Source organism: Phaethon aethereus, assembly GCF_964289735.1.
Source record: "Phaethon aethereus genome assembly, chromosome: 11".
NCBI classification, from domain to species: Eukaryota; Metazoa; Chordata; class Aves; order Phaethontiformes; family Phaethontidae; genus Phaethon; species Phaethon aethereus.
This window is the reverse complement of record NC_138587.1, coordinates 17783238-17802897: the sequence shown is the minus strand read 5'-3', so window position 1 is coordinate 17802897 and position 19660 is coordinate 17783238. Positions and strand designations below refer to the sequence as shown.

The 19660-nt window shown below is 38.6% G+C and overlaps 1 protein-coding gene across 2 annotated transcripts in view; it reads right to left on the bottom strand.

Moving 5' to 3' along the window:
- NISCH (nischarin) overlaps nt 1–19660 on the bottom strand; it is a gene marked incomplete at its 3' end in the record, with an annotated part of 32033 nt that overhangs the window by 2456 nt on the left and 9917 nt on the right. The window contains exons 4-19 of one of the 2 annotated variants that reach the window (XM_082004416.1): nt 19251–19299; nt 17412–17575; nt 15759–15854; nt 14084–14179; nt 13365–13517; nt 12031–12099; nt 11393–11578; nt 11071–11199; nt 10511–10624; nt 9580–9688; nt 6801–6922; nt 5858–5910; nt 4033–5349; nt 3444–3618; nt 2703–2856; nt 498–626 (exon numbers count right to left, since the gene is read on the bottom strand). In XM_082004416.1, coding sequence (XP_081860542.1) covers nt 498–626; nt 2703–2856; nt 3444–3618; nt 4033–5349; nt 5858–5910; nt 6801–6922; nt 9580–9688; nt 10511–10624; nt 11071–11199; nt 11393–11578; nt 12031–12099; nt 13365–13517; nt 14084–14179; nt 15759–15854; nt 17412–17575; nt 19251–19299 — 3115 coding nt within the window. Of the gene's footprint in view, nt 1–497; nt 627–2702; nt 2857–3443; nt 3619–4032; nt 5350–5857; nt 5911–6756; nt 6923–9579; nt 9689–10510; nt 10625–11070; nt 11200–11392; nt 11579–12030; nt 12100–13364; nt 13518–14083; nt 14180–15758; nt 15855–17411; nt 17576–19250; nt 19300–19660 lie in introns of both variants that reach the window. The other variant, XM_082004417.1, reaches the window with a different exon arrangement.

The window sequence follows — 19660 nt, the reverse complement described above, 5'->3', positions numbered from 1 at the left end:
CAGGTAGTGGGACTCTGAGGCAAAGCATCAGCCCAGAAACTTTATCCACATTATTTCCATTAATTTAAGTTGACAACATTACCTTTTGTAAGCTTTAAGGCCTCACTTTCTATCCAAAAAGACAACCATCACCTACACATTTTGCAACATGGGCAGTACCTTGATCTTACTCTTTATTGCAAGCCAAAGCCTCACAGCAAAAGTCTTTAGATTTCCCTTTGACATGTCATTAAGACAGGAGAATTTTTAAAAGCACTTGTGGGACCAATTCATTGATATTAAGCTTCCCAGCTACCTCAATTAGAAGATGTTGCAAGACAGTATTATCAGCCTACTGGTTCAGCACCACCAGTGTTACATTAACTTAATTTCTTTTAAGAAAAAGAAGCAACAAAATATACTCTTCCAACTCTCTAATAAAATCCAAGACATGAATCCACCTATGACAAGACTAAAAAGACAAAATAGAACTGGAAAAATGCACAACATGTACTAACCAGTAATTCGGAAGTATTGGTCAAACAGGCCAACATTTACTGACTGCAGATCATTAAGTTTTAGCACAAAGCAGCAAGAGAGGTGGAAAGAGCTATTTTCACAATCTGAGTTTTCTTTGTTCCAAAAATCTGTTGAAAAAGGATACACAAAAAAGTAAAAAGAAAAAAAGAATTATTATTTTTATTTCCATAAGCATAATTTTTATATTCAAAACTTACACCTCTATCACACAAAAGAAGAAATTTGGTAGAGGGTGGGAGTGGTTGCTAATAATTTCTCAAGCAAAAAATAAAACCAGATCTCCTTATCAGTAGCGTTTCTTACGCAGCCACATCTCAGATTTAAATCACAGAATCACTAAGGTTGGAAAGGACCTTCAAGATCATCAAGTCCAACCATTAATCCAGCGCCACCATGTCCCCTAAACCATGTCCCGAAGCACCACATCCACACATTTTTTGAACACTTCCAGAGATGGTGACTCCACCACCTCCCTGGGCAGCCTGTTCCAATGCCTGACCACCTTCTCAGTGAAGAAATTTTTTCCTAATATCCAATCTAAACCTCCCCTGGCGCAACTTGAGGCCATTTCCTCTCATCCTGTCACTAGTTACTTGGGAGAAGAGGCCAACACCCTTGTCACCACAAGCCCCTTTCAGATAGTTGTAGAGAGTGATAAGGTCTCCCCTCAGCCTCCTCTTCTCCAGACTGAACAACCCCAGTTCCCTCAGCCACTCCTCATCAGACTTGTGCTCCAGACCCCTCACCAGCTTTGTTGCCCTTCTCTGGACACGCTCCAGCACCTCAGCATCCTTCTTGTAGTGAGGGGCCCAAAACTGAACACAGGATTCAAGCTGCAGCCTCACCAGTGCCCAGTACAGGGGCACAATCACTCCCCTACTCCTGCTGGCCACACTATTTCTGATACAGGCCAGGATGCTGTTGGCCTTCTTGGCCACCTGGGCACACTGCCGGCTCATGTTCAGCTGGCTATCAACCAGCACCCCCAGGTCCCTTTCTGCCAGGCTGCTCTCCAGCCACTCCTCCCCAAGCCTGTAGCATTGCATGGGGTTGTTGTGGCCAAAGTGCAGGACCCTGCACTTGGCCTTATTAAACCTCATACAGTTAACCTCTGCCCATCGATCCAGCCTGTCCAGATCCCGCTGCAGAGCCCTCCTACCCTCCACCAGGTCACTCCCACTCAACTTGGTGTCATCTGCAAACTTACTGAAGGAGCACTCTATTCCCTCATCTAGATCATCTATAAAGATATTGAACAAGACCGGCCCCAGAACCAAGCCCTGGGGAACACCGCTTGTGACCAGCCGCCAGCCAGATTTAACGCTGTTCACCACAACTCTCTGGGCTCAGCCATCCAGCAAAGAGTAAACCTGTCTAAGCCACGAGCCGCCAGTTTCTCCAGGAGAATGCTGTGGGAGATGCTGTCAAAGGCTTTACTAAAGTCCAGGTAGACAACATCCACAGCCTTTCCCTCATCCACTAGGCGGGTCACCTGGTCACAGAAGGAGATCAGGTTGGTCAAGCAGGACCTGCCTTTCATGAACCCATGCTGGCTGGGCCTGATCCCTTGGTTGTCCTGCAGATGCCCTGTGAGCACTCTCAAGACCAACCGCTCCATAATCTTCCCCGGTACAGAGGTCAGGCTGACAGGCCTGTAGTTCCCAGGATCCTCCTTCTGGCCTTTCTTGTAGACGGGCATCACATTGGCAAGCCTCCAGTCTTCTGGGACCTCCCCTGTTAACCAGGACTGCTGATAAATGATGGAGAGTGGCTTGGAAAGCTCCTCCACCAGCTCTCTCAGCTGGTCAGCAGAAGAATTCACAAGCCTCTTGCATGAATTGATTATGCACCATGAGCTCCATTACCCTTCACTTATTTTGGTTACAAAAGGGCCTTTAGCTGCCCAGGTGATGCTAGGGACTATAAAAAGACATCTGAGAAAAGCATGGACACAACAGCACATGGAAGAGTCTGTTTGAGAAGCAGCCATGACTCAAGAGCCAGTTTTTTTGAAAAAAAAGTCTCATGCACTTATTTTGTGTACAGCAAACTCTGACACTCTCTCACTCAACTAGGGGGTCCAAGTAAGAGAATCAACCAAAACTGGTATTTAAATTGAAGACAAATACGCAGACAGGGATTAAGTTGGTAACCTTGTTAAAGGATCAAAATAGCTATCCTACCTGACTGGTGCTCATCAGCATGAATGAAAGAATCATCCAACAGAAAGTAAATAGATTTCGTTGAGAGAAGCACACAAGCCACCACTTCCACATTGGGAGTCTTGTAAAACAGAACTGAAGACCACATAAGATGTCTCAACTCTTCATTTTCCACCTAAGATGTAAATTGTATTTCATAAATCACTTGCACACTTTGATATTTCAGATAGTTTCATCATCTCAGAGGCAACTTTAGACTACTAGAAAAACAATTTCAAAATCTGAAGCATCTGAACATGCTATGGTCAAAGAGCACAAGCCCACCTCAAAGCTGTGAAACACAGCAGCTAAACACTATTGTGTTTACTTTGAGGTGAACACAATAGTGGTCTACTGAAAATTCCTTGTGTTTATGTAAGAAAATTATTTTTCTGTTGTGGTCTAATTATTCCTTGTTTTCTGACCCAAACTAGAAAAAAGAAAACCATCTAGTGCACAAGAAAGTCTTTCTACAGCAGACACTACAGACAAAACTTTAATCAACAGATGACCAGTGCACCCCAAGCCTCAACAAGTCGACTGAGTCTTCAGATGCTACTGGGGGGTTGGATTCAAAGATCCTTGAGAGGATCCTTGAGAGATCCATTCAGCACAGAGCCTAAATCTTGGTTTTTAAGTTTGATCAGGAAAGTTTTTTAAAATACTGTCTAGTACTGAAAAGCCACAAGGCACCTTTTTATACACCTAGGCTAGGCACAATACCTCTGCAATGTTGCCATGGAAAAACTCAACTACGGCATTTCCTTTCAGCCCAGCCACATACTGCAGAGACACAGAAACATGAAGGTGAACAGGAATCTGGTTATCTTCTGTTATCTTCTGCATAAGAAATTCAGATGGATATAAAGATGACAGCATCAGATGAGGCTTGCAAAAGCTGTAAGAGATCCAGAAAACACATCATCAAAATTTAAGGAAATACACAGCTCTTCCCCTCTACATGAAATACTTTATATTTCATTCAGAAATTAGGAACAGGCAACTTATTACTTCAAATGATTTCTCTCGAGCATAGCTGTCAATGTGCCATGACCTCAGCCTGCAAGCACATGAAATAGGCAGTCTCCTTCCATAAGGAAATGCATTTTATGTTACAACAATAAAAGAAAACAAACAAAAAAGGTAGACAGGTACAGTCGATGATAAATGTTCACACATACTACAGACTAGCAGAATTAAGTATTTCATCAATCCTACAGGCCAAAAACAATTACAATGACAACTGCAAACACACTGGTTAGGCCACATCAACCTCAGCACTGTGTAACAGATCTTTTATGGGAATTGTTACCTTGCTGACTGACCATGTCTGTTTGCCTCCACAATGTGATTTCTTGCAGCATCTGATTTGCTTGAAGCTTTGAAAATAATAATAGTCTTAACATCCTGCAGGAGTGTCCTTAAAAGACTGTAGATTCTTAGGAAGTGGAATTTCTCATGAGGTAGAACAAACACTGCTGTAACAAATCTGTATCCAACGAGCAACTCCAGCACATGCCCATCCAAAAATGAATCCTTCTGCTGGATGGAACCATGAGTTGGATGCAACACAAGCGATGCCAACGGAATCCTATTCAGCTTAAATACACTTCCCAACTCTTCTGTGCCTACCCATTTACCTGGCAGTAAACTAAAATCCACCTTTACTATGTACAAATGCTGGGGTGTTAGAAATATCCAACACGGATGGACCACACAGGGACCCTGATCAGAAGATTTATACACTGAAGAATAAAGTGCAGAACACAAAACATTTTTTGACCATTCTTTGTTATTGCCAGCTGACTCTGGTCGATGCAAGATTTTCTGAACACTGGTTTTATTCCCATAAAGAAGATATGTTGGGAAACAACCTTTAATTTCAACATCATCTGCTGAAATACAATTCAATTCCATAAGCTGACAGAGAAACTCTTGGAGGTTTGCTTTTTCACAGTACAATGTGGAGCTTGGTAACACTGACATGTAGTGTTGAGAGCAACACATGTGTAAACAGGAATAAAAGTCTTGAAGATTCTGGGAGTCTGAAACAATAAACAAGCAGTTGTCACCGTTTTTCAGCTTCAGTGTTAAACAGATTTCTGGCAGGAGAAAGCCAAATTCTGCTAGATCAGTATATGGAAAACACAGCATTAATTTCAGGGCAGAAGGTATGTGCTGGCAATTTCCTCTCAATTCCTGATGAGGAATCTCAAACACAGCTAGCATATCATCAGTCAAAACCAAACAGGAAGCAAACTGCCTGAGTCCTTTATGAATATGAATAGAAAAACTCCAGAGAATTTTGACTATGTCAACGCTCTCCACTGCTATGTTGTCAGATGACAGAGTATCTGAAGTAGTGCTGAACTCAAAAGCCCGATCTCCTTCATGAAGCCCCATTTCAAAATATCCATCTTCTTTGTCTGTGGTTCTGGAATCACCTGGAAGACCTCCTTTATCCTCTGTAAAGGAGGCGGGTGATCTCTGCACAGTCTGCACTATCAAGGCAGAAAGGTGCTGGATAAAATCTTGGTTTGTGGCAGTGTATGACATACAATTAAAAGGCAAGATGACAGTGTTGCAGGGGTCAGGCACTGTACAGTGTTCTTCCTCTGAATGATCCAAACTTCAAAAGAGATAACAAGCTACAGTAAGTACAAGCTTGAGTTAAAAACAGCTATAGCTACCTACAATTCATGGTGCTGCTTCACAGAACCTTGAGGTTTACACTTGTTACGTTAAGTTAAGTCAGTGTAATTTTGTAAAACATCTTCATACTGCAAACAGCCATAGATTTTAGAGGATAGTAGCATGTAATTCTATTCAAAGTGAAAACTAAAACTAAAATGTTTAACTCTTCTTCCATTTCCCAACTCCAATAGCATATCCTTACGAGTTAAAGCACTTTACAGCTATTGCTGGTTTTGAAAATACCAATTGCATTCCAGAGTTCAAAGGTTAAAAACACTTTACACCATGAAATTGATTTTGGTTAAAAAACCAAAAAAAACCCCAGAAGCAGCAATATAATGAACAAGACTGTTTTGCCTTAAAGGCCAGGTTTAAAAATGCAGCATCCACTGTTATTACCCAAAAGCTAACGAGGATTTAAACCAGAAAGATATCTAGCATACCACATATGATGAACACTTCCATACTCTTTGCATGAATCCAGAGAGGCAAGTGCCTAAGGAGAAGAAGAAAACTTCAGGAAGCTATCAACTATTTACAGTTGCTGTCAGACTTCAGCATACATGAAAAACAAAGTTAATGTTGGCTTCTGCTTTTTAAAGCTAGCCCACTCACTGCAAAGTCCTGACTGTTGTACTCACAGGCAGCTGAACAGCTACCCTTTGAGGATCCTGAAACACTGTTTACTTCAGGTTGGGCATTCAGTTAAGGCAGGAAAAGAATGAACTCTGCCACTTGCTTGAGAACAGATCCAACCTGTGTGCCATAGACATTTCAGCACACTACAAACTTTTACTGAAGTAATGTAAAGTGACAGAAAAAGGTAAAGGAACTTGACAAAAGGCCAGCTATGCTGGTAGCAAAGAAAGAGGTTCGCCTGAGTCTTGCTGTCTCATTCTTTGAAGCCATGCATATGAAAAGTGTTTCCAATACAACAAATGAAATCACAATACAGAAGTTATCAACCAGGAGTTTGAAGGAGACAAATTAAGGCCATTACCTATTGACAGGGAGAAGGTTCTTCCACTCTACTAGCAAGAGAATCACCTTCCAAAAACTGATATTGTAATAAGATAGAAGTCTTACACTCAGTATCTAATTGGATATTAAATGATGTGATACTAATATTGGGTAAACATCTCAAAGTCATGACACAGTGACAATAATTCTCTGCAACTCTGATAAACTTGGTTTATGCATCTAATTTACAAGGTGGACCAAGCCCTTCACTCAAATTTAGGGCTACCTCTTTTTCCATTATAATACCTCTGAGAACCAGAAAAACTTTGCTATGTATTACTATGGTAACTGAAGTTTAGTATCAGAAATAAGCTTGCAAAACACACTTAAATATAACATAAAAACAAACAGAAGGATGGCAGTTACCTGATTTTTACATCTGGAGTCTGGTATTTCAAAGCGTCTCTGGGGAACTGTATGGTCTGTAGGAGTCGAACCACTGAATGGCAAAAAACTGTTGGCTAGGACTGTTTCTTCACAAATTATTTCTAAAACAAATACAAACAGCTCTTAAAATCACTGAAGTAAAACCAAAATGAACAGCTAATAGTACCTGCCAAACAAGTGGAATTAAAATTGTGTGATCAAGATCTGATCATAAATCATTAAAGCTCAAGCGTATCTTCACATAACAACCAGGACAAACAAAAGCAGGTAGAATTTTAGTCTAATTACAGAAGTATTTTTAACTGCACTGAAAGTTCCGTTAAAGACTGCTAAAGCTCATTTTTCAAGCTAACAATCAATTTAAATCTCAACATCTGATGTAAGAATTCTTCACATGATTTAGTTTTAACAGAACTAGTCAGTTTTGTTAATACTAACCTTCACTTCTACTAAAACATTGCCAGGCTGGCAAAAACACAGCAAAGCACTCTTTGTAAACTTTGTAGCATTCTCTCAAATTTCTGTAGGTTTCAAGTGAACAAGTATAATATCTGTGTAAAACCTTCAACCACACTCAGGTGGTCTGGTCCCTCAAATGCCACTCAAGACAATTACCTCACCTTACTTGGAACCTTTTTGAAGGGTTCAAAGCTGAATCATCAGTAAAAAGTTATTATGAGTGCATATATGCCAACATCTTCAGAGACATTTGACTTTTTTCCTGTTTGATACTCACAGCAGGGCACTGACCCAACAGAGCAAATCCATTTTCAGTGTTACCAGTGAGCCAGCCAGCCAGCTCAAGTATATAAATGTGCAAACAAACAACAGAATTACAGTGTGGGTATGTTTCTGCCTTGAGCATAAAAACTCCTGCATGTATCTTTCTGGATTAATGGTAAAGTTTAGCAGATTACATCAAACCATCTCAGAATCAGAGGAAACACAAGAGGTATTTATTACTTGAACAAAATACTGTGTTAGCAAGAAGGAAACTCAAATTGACAGGAAAAACAGAACATGACAGCATTTTTTCAGGTTTTCTGTTTCCTATATAAATATTTAATCTTTTTCCATAAGCCACTTGCCAGTGACATTTAATTTGAATAATACGTTACGGAAACAGATGGTGTCTAGAAAAACTGTAGAGAAAACAATTCATAGAAATAGCATATCAGGAAATTAATTTCATTATTCATGATTTAAGGTCTAACAGGGAAACTAATTGCCTAGCATATTTCCATTTTTTGAAATAGATTTCTCAAAATCAGTATTTTAAAAGCAAGCCTTGATAGCTAGGTATGTAGCAATTGATTAATTTCTAATGTTAAAGCTGGAGAAATAGCCTGCCCTAGTCCTCATTTTCCCCACTATTTATAAAAACCTTCAACAAGATTCTACTAAAGGAACCTCATGGAAAAGGACTACAGTAAACAAACATTGAATCTTATACCAGTCTTTCTATAAAACTCTCAAGTACCTCAGAAAGAAAGATCTAAACCTTTTTCTTCCCAAGACTCATTTGATCCTAAATACTTACAGTAGTAGAAAAAGACTACTGACAAATAACTTTTAAACAGTCAGTGATTCCTAACCTGCATTTTTACAGCTAGTCCTGTATAAAACTGCAGGATGTTGTATAGACAAGCTGTCTCAATCCTGTAACTTAAATGCTTAATACTTCAAAGCAAGCATTGACTTCATTTTGGAAAAACTGGCATTTTATCTGCAGATGAAGAATGATTAGAAGGGCTACAAAGGCAGATGTATTACACAAATAGCAAGTAAATCTGTATCTTAAGGTGTCTGTCCTTTAATCAAATGCTGTCAGAACAATTTCATTTTTATAGAGTGAACTAAGAAATTTCTACTGATTTTGCAGAAATCACAGCAATGGACTTTTTTCAAAGACCAAGCTTTTCAGGCATGTTTCTCTTCCCCATCCACCAATTTAATGGTGAGAGTAAACTGTTCCACCCTGAATTATTGAGAATATAATCCCTATTCTTTAAAAGAGTTATGAAGTCTTCTCTCACTATTCATATCCTACACTGCACTCTACGTTTTCTATCAGGCAAAAGCCAAAAAAAGTATTTTTATCTCTTTCCCTCAGTCACAAATTAATATTCACATAAGTTAGTCTTTCGGGCTGCTGCAAAAGATGAAAGATAGGCCATCCTTCTAAGTTCCTAATGCAACGGGCACACCTATTTGAAACATACAGTACAAATAATTTTCAGGTAAGGTTAGCAGGTGCTGTAGCGCACAACAGATGTGCTGAAATCACAGGTTCAGTCACAACACTAATCCCACAACTGTCCTTTACTCATCTCCTATCTTCCTTCTGGTTTGACAGAAATGCAGCTCTTGCAAAAAAGCAATAAAGGAACAGATACTGCTTCAGCTCACATTTTGCAGACTCAGAACAGGTAAAGAAGCAATTTTAAAGCATGTCTATACATGCCATGGTTTTCCATTAAGACATGTATCTAAACCAGGAAAAGTTATAGCCCTCTGCTGGTGATTTCTGCAGGACAATACAGTAAAAGAAGTCCTGTACCCAAACTTCCACTACAGTGAACAGGTCAGTTTTGCTGATCCACATACAATTTCCACTTTCTAAGGCAATACTACCAGGTCTTTCTGCTTTGTCTTGATACGCCCTATATCCATGCACATAATATTCATGTATATCAATGCAGCTTAGAAAAGCAGAACCAAGAGGCTCAGCCCAGCAGCACGATACATACATGATTACCTTGGCTGGAGCTGACAGGACGAGGCAGAGAGGGAGAGGAAGGACGAACAGTAAGAGAAGAACAGTTTGATTTGGAGCTGGCAGCAGTGAGCCTGGAGTCCTCACTGATCTAATAAAGAAAGTATGCAGTGATTAAAGAAAAAACCTAAATACACAGGACACATTAGATCCTGAACTAAAATAGGTCTACACAAGCTTTCCTAATTTCAGTAAAAGGAAAGTTAGTGCCAGCTTTTTTTTTTTTGGGCAGGGGGGAATCGCATCCTCTGAAGTTTTTATTTTCACACTAAGTGGAATTCCACTAAGAATTAACTTAGAGAAGTCATTCTGATCACTGACCAATCACTGTAGTGACAAAACTAGCAGTGAGTTTCACAAACCATGAGAATGAAAACAGGATTTCTATACTGCAGGGACAGAACAGGTTCTGATAATAAGTTTATTACCAAAAAAAGACTAAGCAACTACCCAGCACACAGACACACATGAGAGGGCAAGGAGGAGTCAGATTTCTGATTCTTTCCCACTGCTAAGTACCCACAAGAAGAAAGTTTGGGGAAGTCATTTCAGTGCTCTACAACACAAGCAGTAAAATCACACCTCTACAATAGTTGTATAAGATGTAAAATATGGCTGTTAAGGTCAACTGCACATTCATTGTGTACACCATTAAGTCATTTTATCTTCTCCTCCCACTTCCTCTCTCCCAAGCCAGCACAAAAAGGAAGGGCAGATAATTGCTGAATCTACACCGAAAACTGAATAGGAAAGAGGCAATGTTAAAGTTCATGCCACATTAATGCACAAAGAAAGTGTAAAAACTTTAATGCTAAGGAAAGTTTACGGAATTCCGCTTAGATCTAATTTCTAGAAGTTTTTCATAAGCTTCTTTTGTACACAGCACATTCTACTCCTCTCACAGCAAACTCACCTTTTTATCAGAGTTGCTCAGTTTGTATTTCACCTCCTTTGCTTTTTGAATAGCTTTCAGCACTTCCACAGTGTCTAGTTCCTTTTCTGTGGTAATGATGTTATCCAAACAGACCTAAAAAATGTTAAAACATCTACAAATATTGAAAACAAGGCAGCTCTGCAATTTATTTTTATTAATGTGATAGTAAAAAATTCTCAGCTTAATGCAAACTATGTGCATCTTTGTAACCATAACACAAAAACAATAATCACATTAGACCCTGCTCTGACATGATATGAATTTAATGTGAACTCAGAAATGCTTTGTAAGCTTAACACCCTTCTAGCACAACTGTGTTTCAATATTAACATACTGTTACCTAATGAAAACAGGGTAAATTTTCATTTAGATCCAGGAGCATAGTCAAATAATGTTAAAACAGTTTCATTCTCTAAAGATCTTCTCCAACACACACTAAAAAATCATCAGGTTTTTAGAACATTTGCACTACTTTTCTCACCTGGCTTTAAAAAAGATTTTTTCAAATACTTCAAAGGAAGAATTGCTCCATGGCTTACCTCTGAGGCCCTGTCCCCAAACTGAGCAAGTACTTTGGTCCGGTAATCAGGGATGATGCTCAACGGATTGCTTGATAAGACCACCTTTTCTAAGCATGGGAGGTTTCCTATATTTTTTACTTCATCAATCTGAAAGTTTTGAATAAAAGATGAATACAGATTGGCTAAATGAAAATGAACATACAGTCTTGCATAAATTACAGACATGCGATAACCAGGAAAAATCACTACAGCCACTTTTATTTATTGGCAGTTTCATACACTAAAAGAAATTACTTGTGATTTAAAGCACAATTCAATTTGACACTGAAAATCAAGTTACCTGTTCTATTTTGTTGTTGCTGAGATCCAAGTTGACTAATGAGTATAGTTTGTTAAGACCACACAGCCTTTCCAGCTGATTTCCTGCTAAATTCAGAGTTTTGATGTTTCCCAGTTTTGTGTGAACACCTTCTAGTGATGTAAGCTTGTTGTAGGATAAGTCCAGGTGAACAAGGTTGTAAAGATGCTACAAAAGCACAGAAAAATACATGTCAGACATCAATTCATTAAAATCAAACAATATCAAAGACACTGTATTACGGCTTGCTCATTTTTTGTGCAACAGTGGACACTACCTAGCATGAAAAACACGACATGAAATTGTTCATTACACAGCTTCAAGGTTGTAGAAAGGGAACTTCCTCAACTGCTTTATCAACCCACAGATACAGCTGGCAGTGAATTAATTTCGTTAAGAGATAAATATTGTACGTCCATATTGGCAAAAAATGAAAGCATCCAGAGCAAGTAAGAAATGCTAGTAAGATAAAAGTAGTTGATATTATGAAGAATAAGCTGTTTGGGCTTAAACTATTTTCCACGAGGAAGATGAGCAACAAAATTCTGAAGCAAGAAAATCCATGTTCAAAGGTCCTGGGCAGCCTGGAAAAAAAATTCACCTTCAAAAGCATCACTTACCTGTAAATTTTCTACCAGAGACACTCCGTTGTGACTCAAATCCAGGAATTCAATCTTTGGAATTAATTTCTAGAAGAGGAGAAAAAAAAGGCCTGTATTAAATGCATTTTAGCTTATAAATCAGTCCATACCTCCTTCACTGCCAGCTGACCAACAAGCAAAGGAAAGGTATCGCCCAATGCAGTCTCTCTTCTCAGCTTTTGATATTAAAAAAGCATTCTGTATCACTTAGTGCAACAGAAGAGTTGAATCTTGCTCTTAAAACCAGGTTACTCTGACAAGCATGGTTAAGTTTTAATACGAAACCTGGTTTCTCACTGAAGACAAATAAGCTGTTCCCAGTTTAGCCCCATTAACTATACATCAAACTCATTAAGGTGTTTCTGTCTTACTAAGAAAGCATATCTATGCTACACAGAAACCTGGATAAAGACAACAGTATCAAAAACCAGAATAAGTTCAAGGATTTGCTTCCGTGTTTTGATTATACTAGCCAAGCATTTACAAGGTCACATAAACCTCTCAAAAATGCATTTTAACTCAGAAAGGCCTTTATTTTTGGAGGACTCAAACCTTGAATTTGATGCTGAATTTTTACGTCAATGTATTCATATCTGCTTTATTTTGGCTGTAACCTCACCAATCATTCGCCTTGTAGTTAAGGCCTGGACTCAGACCTGAAGAACCCTAAGTCTACATCACAAAAAGACATGAAGAAAACTGCACTCCAAGTTCATGATCTCTAACTGAGCTACAGACATACTATTTCTTGATTCACAAGAGTAGTTCAAGTAAAAAACTATGTTCATATTTGACGCATGTTCTTGTAATGAATGCTAACTTTTTGTAATAACCAATTCCCAAAATACAATTCCAAGGTAGTGGCAAAATACTCCAAATTTTCTTTCCACACTCTTCATACTCTTTTGACATCAAGAAAGCTGCCAGCAAGCCACAGGTTTTTACATATACAGGAAGCTTCAGCCTTGATAATGCTCCAAAGTTGAGGCCAAGAAGTGTTTTGTTCTTTTTAAAAAAAAAAAAAACTTTTGTCAGTGGCCTAAGGCCAATGCAAACAGTAGAAGCATATTTCAAAAAGCCAGCATTCATGGGAGTGTTGCTTACAGAGCACAGAGTGACAAACTTTTCTCCTTCAGCAAAGAAAATACCAAAGTAGTAAAAGAAAAAAAATCTCCTAAGCATTAACCAACATAAAGTGCAACCAAAAGTCTTTAAGAAAAAAGATATATGAAGCAAATGCAAAATCCCTGCTGTATAATGTGCCACTGAAGACCAGTCATGCTTCTTTTCACAAATGAAAAAATATTTCTTACCACTGAGTCATCAATTTCAGAGATGCTATTGTGACTCATATCCAAAGTTGTTAAGGTCCTCCAAGTTGGGATAACTGCTGTCACTGGACAACTTGAAGTTGCACCCTCTGGTTCCCACTGATCAAACTCAGAGGCCTCAGGCACTAGGATTTCCTAATTAAGACAAGCACACTAAAATATTATTGCTTATATCTTCAGTGAAAGCTAATAGTTTTGAAAACAACCCAAACAACCTTATGTAAGGAAGATTTCTAAGCTTTATAATCACCTAGATTAAAGCCATGGGTCTCAAAATGTGAGCTGACTGGGTCAGAATTATTTTAGATCTACAGGGAGGGAGTTCCAACACTAACAGTCAATCCAAATTGGGGAACGTGGAAGAACAATAGAGGGACTGTGAAAATTATGCTACTGGGTATCTCTTGCCAAATCGAAGCCCAGAGAAAAGAATAAGACATATGCATTCAGTTCTGGATGAATACTAGAAACATACATTCCAATAAAAGCATCAGAAATGCCCCTGTGAAGGGACATATGTAAACACTTCCTCCACTTACTAAAGCTGAGATTCTGAAAGGTTAGCAAATCCCTTCAGTTCCATGGTTTTAAAAGCAGAACCTGCAAGAGGCAGTGCAGAAAAGTACATGGATATTTCCACAACATGCACATTACTTTTGCATGTGCTTTAACACTCACCAGAAGTAGGAACTCGCTCTTACCTTCATTGATGTTGCCGAAAATTGAATGCTCATTGTGGCCAGAGCATGCTTTGATGAAGTCAGCCCTTTGATAAGTTTTCCCCCACAATGACTGATCTATCAAAAAATTAATTATGTTAAAGTCATAAATGCTAGAACAGACAAATATGAGACGTGGAAGAGGCAGCTAAAAGCTGCAATAGCAGATCCTCTACAAATCTGGAAAGCAGTTACAGCACTCCCTTAAGATCTCATGAGATTATCAGGTCAGAAATACCAACATTCAACAAATCCAAACATTTATTTGAATAAAGCTTCTTCTCCACTGACTTTCTACCTGCACCATGTATTCTTCAAGGTGAAACTACCCAGGCAGTTTTACTAGTAGCAAAAAGAAAGGTACCTCAAACTACAGCTCTACCTGCAGATGTGTTTATTTAGGTAACATATATTCTTTATTGTAAATAAGAAAACAAATGCCTAGGAAGTGAGGATACTAATCTAAACATTTAATATGCTAGTAGTTTAAGAAAACAAAGCCTTTTTTCTGTAGCTCAAGTTGGAACAATGCCAAAGCTCTGCTACAGCCTCTGTCCAGCAACCAGGTCCTTGTCTGTAGACAGTCACACCCATTGCGCAACCACTACAACTGGCACGTATGCTGGTGTATCAGGGAAACAGCACTAAACAGAGAGAAACAGAGCTCCTGCCACCCTTGAAAAAAATACTTCCAGATTACCACCGTTAATTTTTGGACAGTATGTACTACTAGTTGAAAATGTCAGTCTGGTGCCCGTCAATCCAAAACTTTTCACAAACATACAATTACCAAAGTCTTCAAGACCAAAGCTCTTATTTTTCTCCCCACATTAAGCAAAGCTACATTTGAAACTATCCATGCTCACAGGAAAGGGGAAAATTTATACTATTCTGCAATATCCTCTCTGCAGTATGTTAGACTCTCTCCTTCAGCCCACTGTAGTCTCCTTCCCACATTAAAATGTCAATACATCACTGACTTCAGGAATCCATCTGAGTTCTTAACTAACTCAGTCTCTCATATCAATGAGACAATACTATTCATGTACTAGAAAAGGTACTGCACCCACTGAAAGTAGCCACAGAGTACAGACTGTATGATGCAATCGGATATTCTCTCTGCAAAGATCTGAAGTGCTCAGGAAAGTATTTAGTAAAATACTCATTGAACAACTTCTGTTAGAAACCCTGTCATTCACACTGAAAGCCGATCAATGAAAAAATTCTGCAAATTTTCAAGCAAGAAGCACTATACCCAAAAGTGTACTTTCACAACCAAATTTAATGTCAGGAAATTTTCAGAAATATTTGGTGCTTTCCAAAAAGTACTTTGTAATAAGTGATCCCATCATAACCCATTTGCTAGATCTTCAAGGCAATGGAAAGCAACCTTGATTTAGGTTTTGTGCATATGCTGGAAATCACATTCTTTTTAAAGACACACACAGTGCAAGCTATTCTAAACATTAAAGTTGGGCATACTTATTTCCTAGACTTGTAAAAAAAATTGTTGCATAAATGAAACAGTTCTTCTAAACATCACACTCTCCAATTCTAGCACCAAATCAAAGCATACAGTTACCAATTCTGAGAGATATGCAGCAGACATGGCATTCACGGAACCTCTATAAAACCATGATCAGTATTTCAGTCATACCTCTATTTGATGAAGCGATTTGAAAATTGACAGATCAAAAGGCAAGAGATGCTCCTGAATGTTACTGGTTCCAAAAGGTCCCCCTGTTCCAGTGACCTAGTAATCAACATTTATGAACAGAGTTAGTGCACATAATCCAACTTGCCTGCATTTCAGATAGTCTTCCACAGGCAATAGCACAAATACAGTAGCATGGAAAGACAGCCAAAGTTCCAACAAATTTTTCAAGTATGGAATGATTCACGAAACATGCATATTAACTCTTCATGGAAAAAAAATGTTAGTTGCTCTAAGTGCACTGAACTTGAAGCACTGAACTTGAACTGCCACCTTGTGCCTGTATTTTGTAGCACATGGGGCATGCAAAAAAGATACCATAGGTAAGATTGACCAAGGCTTCATTCTCAGCTTACCAAGCCAGAGCTGCATTCACTAAAAACACAAACAACTTTCTTGAAACATCTGGATGCTCCAAAACAGAACTGTCTTCAATTCCACTACAGGGAATCAAGTTCAAGGCACTGACAAGATGGGTTTGAAGAAAACATTAGACATTGCTAGATATCTAATAAAAATGCATCTAGTATTTCCATGTGGTCATTGGGTTCTAGCCTCAGAGCACATCAGCAGCACAAAAGGCAGGTGGTTTCATTTATGTTTGCTGTGAATACAATTCTGGGAGAAATCTGTAAGGTTTTTGTCTGGTGTTACATGTATCTTACAAGCTCTGAAGGTACCCACTCACAAGCATTCAGAAGGGCCAGAAATTCTGAAGATGGGTATTTTTCTGAATAATATGCTCTTCTCCAGACAGAGAATCCTCTGTTCAGAGAATTCTATACACACACAGGATGGCAAAGGCAACTGAAGATCCACAGGAATACCAGTACAACTGTGGTTTTGCTTTTGCAACTTCTTAAGTCCACCAGTGAAGCTTCCCCTGATCCACTCCTTTGTTTCCCCTTTGAACACACCACACAGTTAAAGAGAAGCTCTTTTTCATATCATAAAGGGGCTAAAAAGAATTTTTGAGCTGTAGCAAGCAGTGTTTAAAAAATTACTCAGGAAAAGTCTTTATAATTAACTTACTTGGTAGAAAAAACCAAACTAGCTCCAGACAAAAATTATCTGTTCTGAAGCTACTTTACATTTATTCTGAAATGGTATTTTAGCTAGAAATTCAGGGCCATTTCATCTATGAAACTGAGGTGTTTTTGTTTTGGGTTTGTTTTTTTTAACTTACAGATACAGACAAAAGTGAGAAAGAAGACAGGAGTTACATATACACATGCATGTATGCATATGTATACATATACACTGGTCTACCCTTAGTGTCTGCAAAGAATGTAGGGTTGAAGGGAATAATATTTATCTATCTCCCCATTCCTCCTAGCACCCACTAAGATTCTGTGACTGCATCTCTACAGATAGCACTGCTGAAGAGACCACATCACAGAATCAACATCTTTGTTAGAAAACTACACATGCATTGAAGGTTGACAGAATAAACACCTGTTTAACATTGACTTCTAAATGCTTGCAGGTGTTTACTATCAGTAAACTTCTTGTGCAATCTAAACTCCAAAACTATGCCAAGAATCATGTCAGTCTGGTAGAAACAACATCTCCAGTATTTGTTCAGGTATAGCTCACCTTTAAATACTTGAGTCTACAAGTGAAATCTAAAATATGACCTAGATCTGTTTTGGCATCTCCATTAGCACATGTAGGCTTTCCCTGTAGCAACTGTTGAGTGACAGCATACAACTGCAAGGGTCTGATGGTAAAGACTTCTCCAGCCATTAATAACTGCTCTCCTGAAAAAACAGAGTACCATGATATCAAACACAATGCTGCAATGGTTACAAAAGAGTAAATGGTACACAGAAGATCTAATGTTACAGATTAAATGTTTGTCATTTATATTCTAAACTCATGATTGAGGCACCAAAACAATGTCCTTTTTTGCCACTTTAAACTAGAATGGCTGAAGTGTTTGTTTTTTTTTAAACACCAGAATAATATAGGTGTTCAAATGGATACTCTCACCATACAAGCCTGAAGCTCCTAATGCAACTACTGGCAGATTTCCCTCAATCTTAACAGGACTGGAATCAGACAAAGTTCATTTATATAATGTAAGACATACTAAACTTCTTCCAAGATAACCCTAAGTTCTATAGCAGTTAGGACTTAACTCTATTCAGAAGCAGCAGTGCCTGCCATCTAAAAAACCAAGCCTTACACCTTTTGCTATGCTGCCTAAATGCAGAATTGTAGCAAATGTGTTCTTGGAAAATAAGAGGACTTTCACCACACTAATACCAATGTAAACTCCCAGAACAGAAAATGCATTATCTGATAATATTTACAAACCCATTTCATTTTCAGAACAGTAGGAAACAGCATCTGAAAGCCTCTCTGAAGGCATTACAAGAGTTAATTGGACTACAGCAGTCAGAACACACACATGTGGAATAAATATCTCCTCTTCCTTTTACAGACAATCAGTTTGACTTCATGAACAAGAAAGCATCAGCTTTCATGATAAGCAGAGTTCTCAGAAATGCTCCAAGGAGTAAAATTCCCTTTGGCTTCAGTGGGAGCAAGTCCAAGAGTCCATCTACACATTACTGGAAGGCTGTGCTAATATACAGCAGTCAGACATCAATGATTCTGGTTATCAGTGAGACTGCAGGCACTACAAAGTCAGGAAGGATTTCTTCAGGAGCTTCCTTAAGACCTTTCAAAATTTGCTGCATGGACCCTCCGAAATGGCTTCACCTAATGTTAATTTTGTGCCAGAACAATCTGAAATGGCATGCTGAAACACATTTCACCTATCACCTCAGACAACTGGAATTATAAAGTAGCATCCAGCATGTCCTTCAAAACAAAATTGGCACAGGTTAATCATTTCAGATGCCTCCTGCTGTTAATGGACCTGTTAGAGCTGTTGCAGTTACAATGAGAACATGTCACTTTCATCTGCCAGCCTCAGAAAAGGCCACCCTTTAATTAACTGACCAGAAAGTCTCATGTTTCCTGAATTCTGGCAGAACAATATTAATTTAGATATGTCAAGTGGCCTCTTGCCTTTAACATACACTGTATCAGGACTCATGAACGAAACTTCTTAGAGGTTACACTAAAACATAAGACAGAAAGCTTAACAAAAGCCTCTCATCACCAGTACCACATCCTATCCCTTAAAGGACACAGACTAGTAGGCCCTTTCCAACATCCAAACTCACCAATTCCTCTGTTTTGTTTCCAAATGCAGCTGCACTACTGCTATAGCTCCTCACAAAATGCAGCTTGAAACAAAGCGCAAACAGTAAGAAAAAGGTGAAGAAGGAAGGGGAAGAAAAAGTCTCATAGTCTGATATGGAAGATTCAGATCTCCCATTGTCTGGAGACAAATATCACAGGTATACGAATGCATGTACATAGAAGAAACTATTCCCAGTTAAATTCTTGCAAGTTCTTTACCTTTGTGGAAAAGCTCTTCAGCCAATGCAGCAGTGATCCCATTGATCTCCTGCAAAGATTAAACCATTGTAATTGAGTGTTATTTACATACTTATGGTTCCAATTTGCACCTTCACTGAGGTCTCCCTACAGAACTTTTTAAACAGAAATCAACTGTGATTGTCTTATGGATTTTTTTGTAAATTGAAAATACTTCGTTAAAATGACCTGAAATTATTTAATCTCATATGATTCACTTCCAAGATGGAAGATACTGAACTTAATTTAAATAATCACATCCTGCATATATTAGAAAAGGACAACAGCAACTATTACTAGCCATCATTAGCTCAATGTGAAAGAAAGCTCTCTTTTGAAGAAACTATTACAAGTATAGTGTTCGTCAAATTTTAACATGAAGACTAACTTAA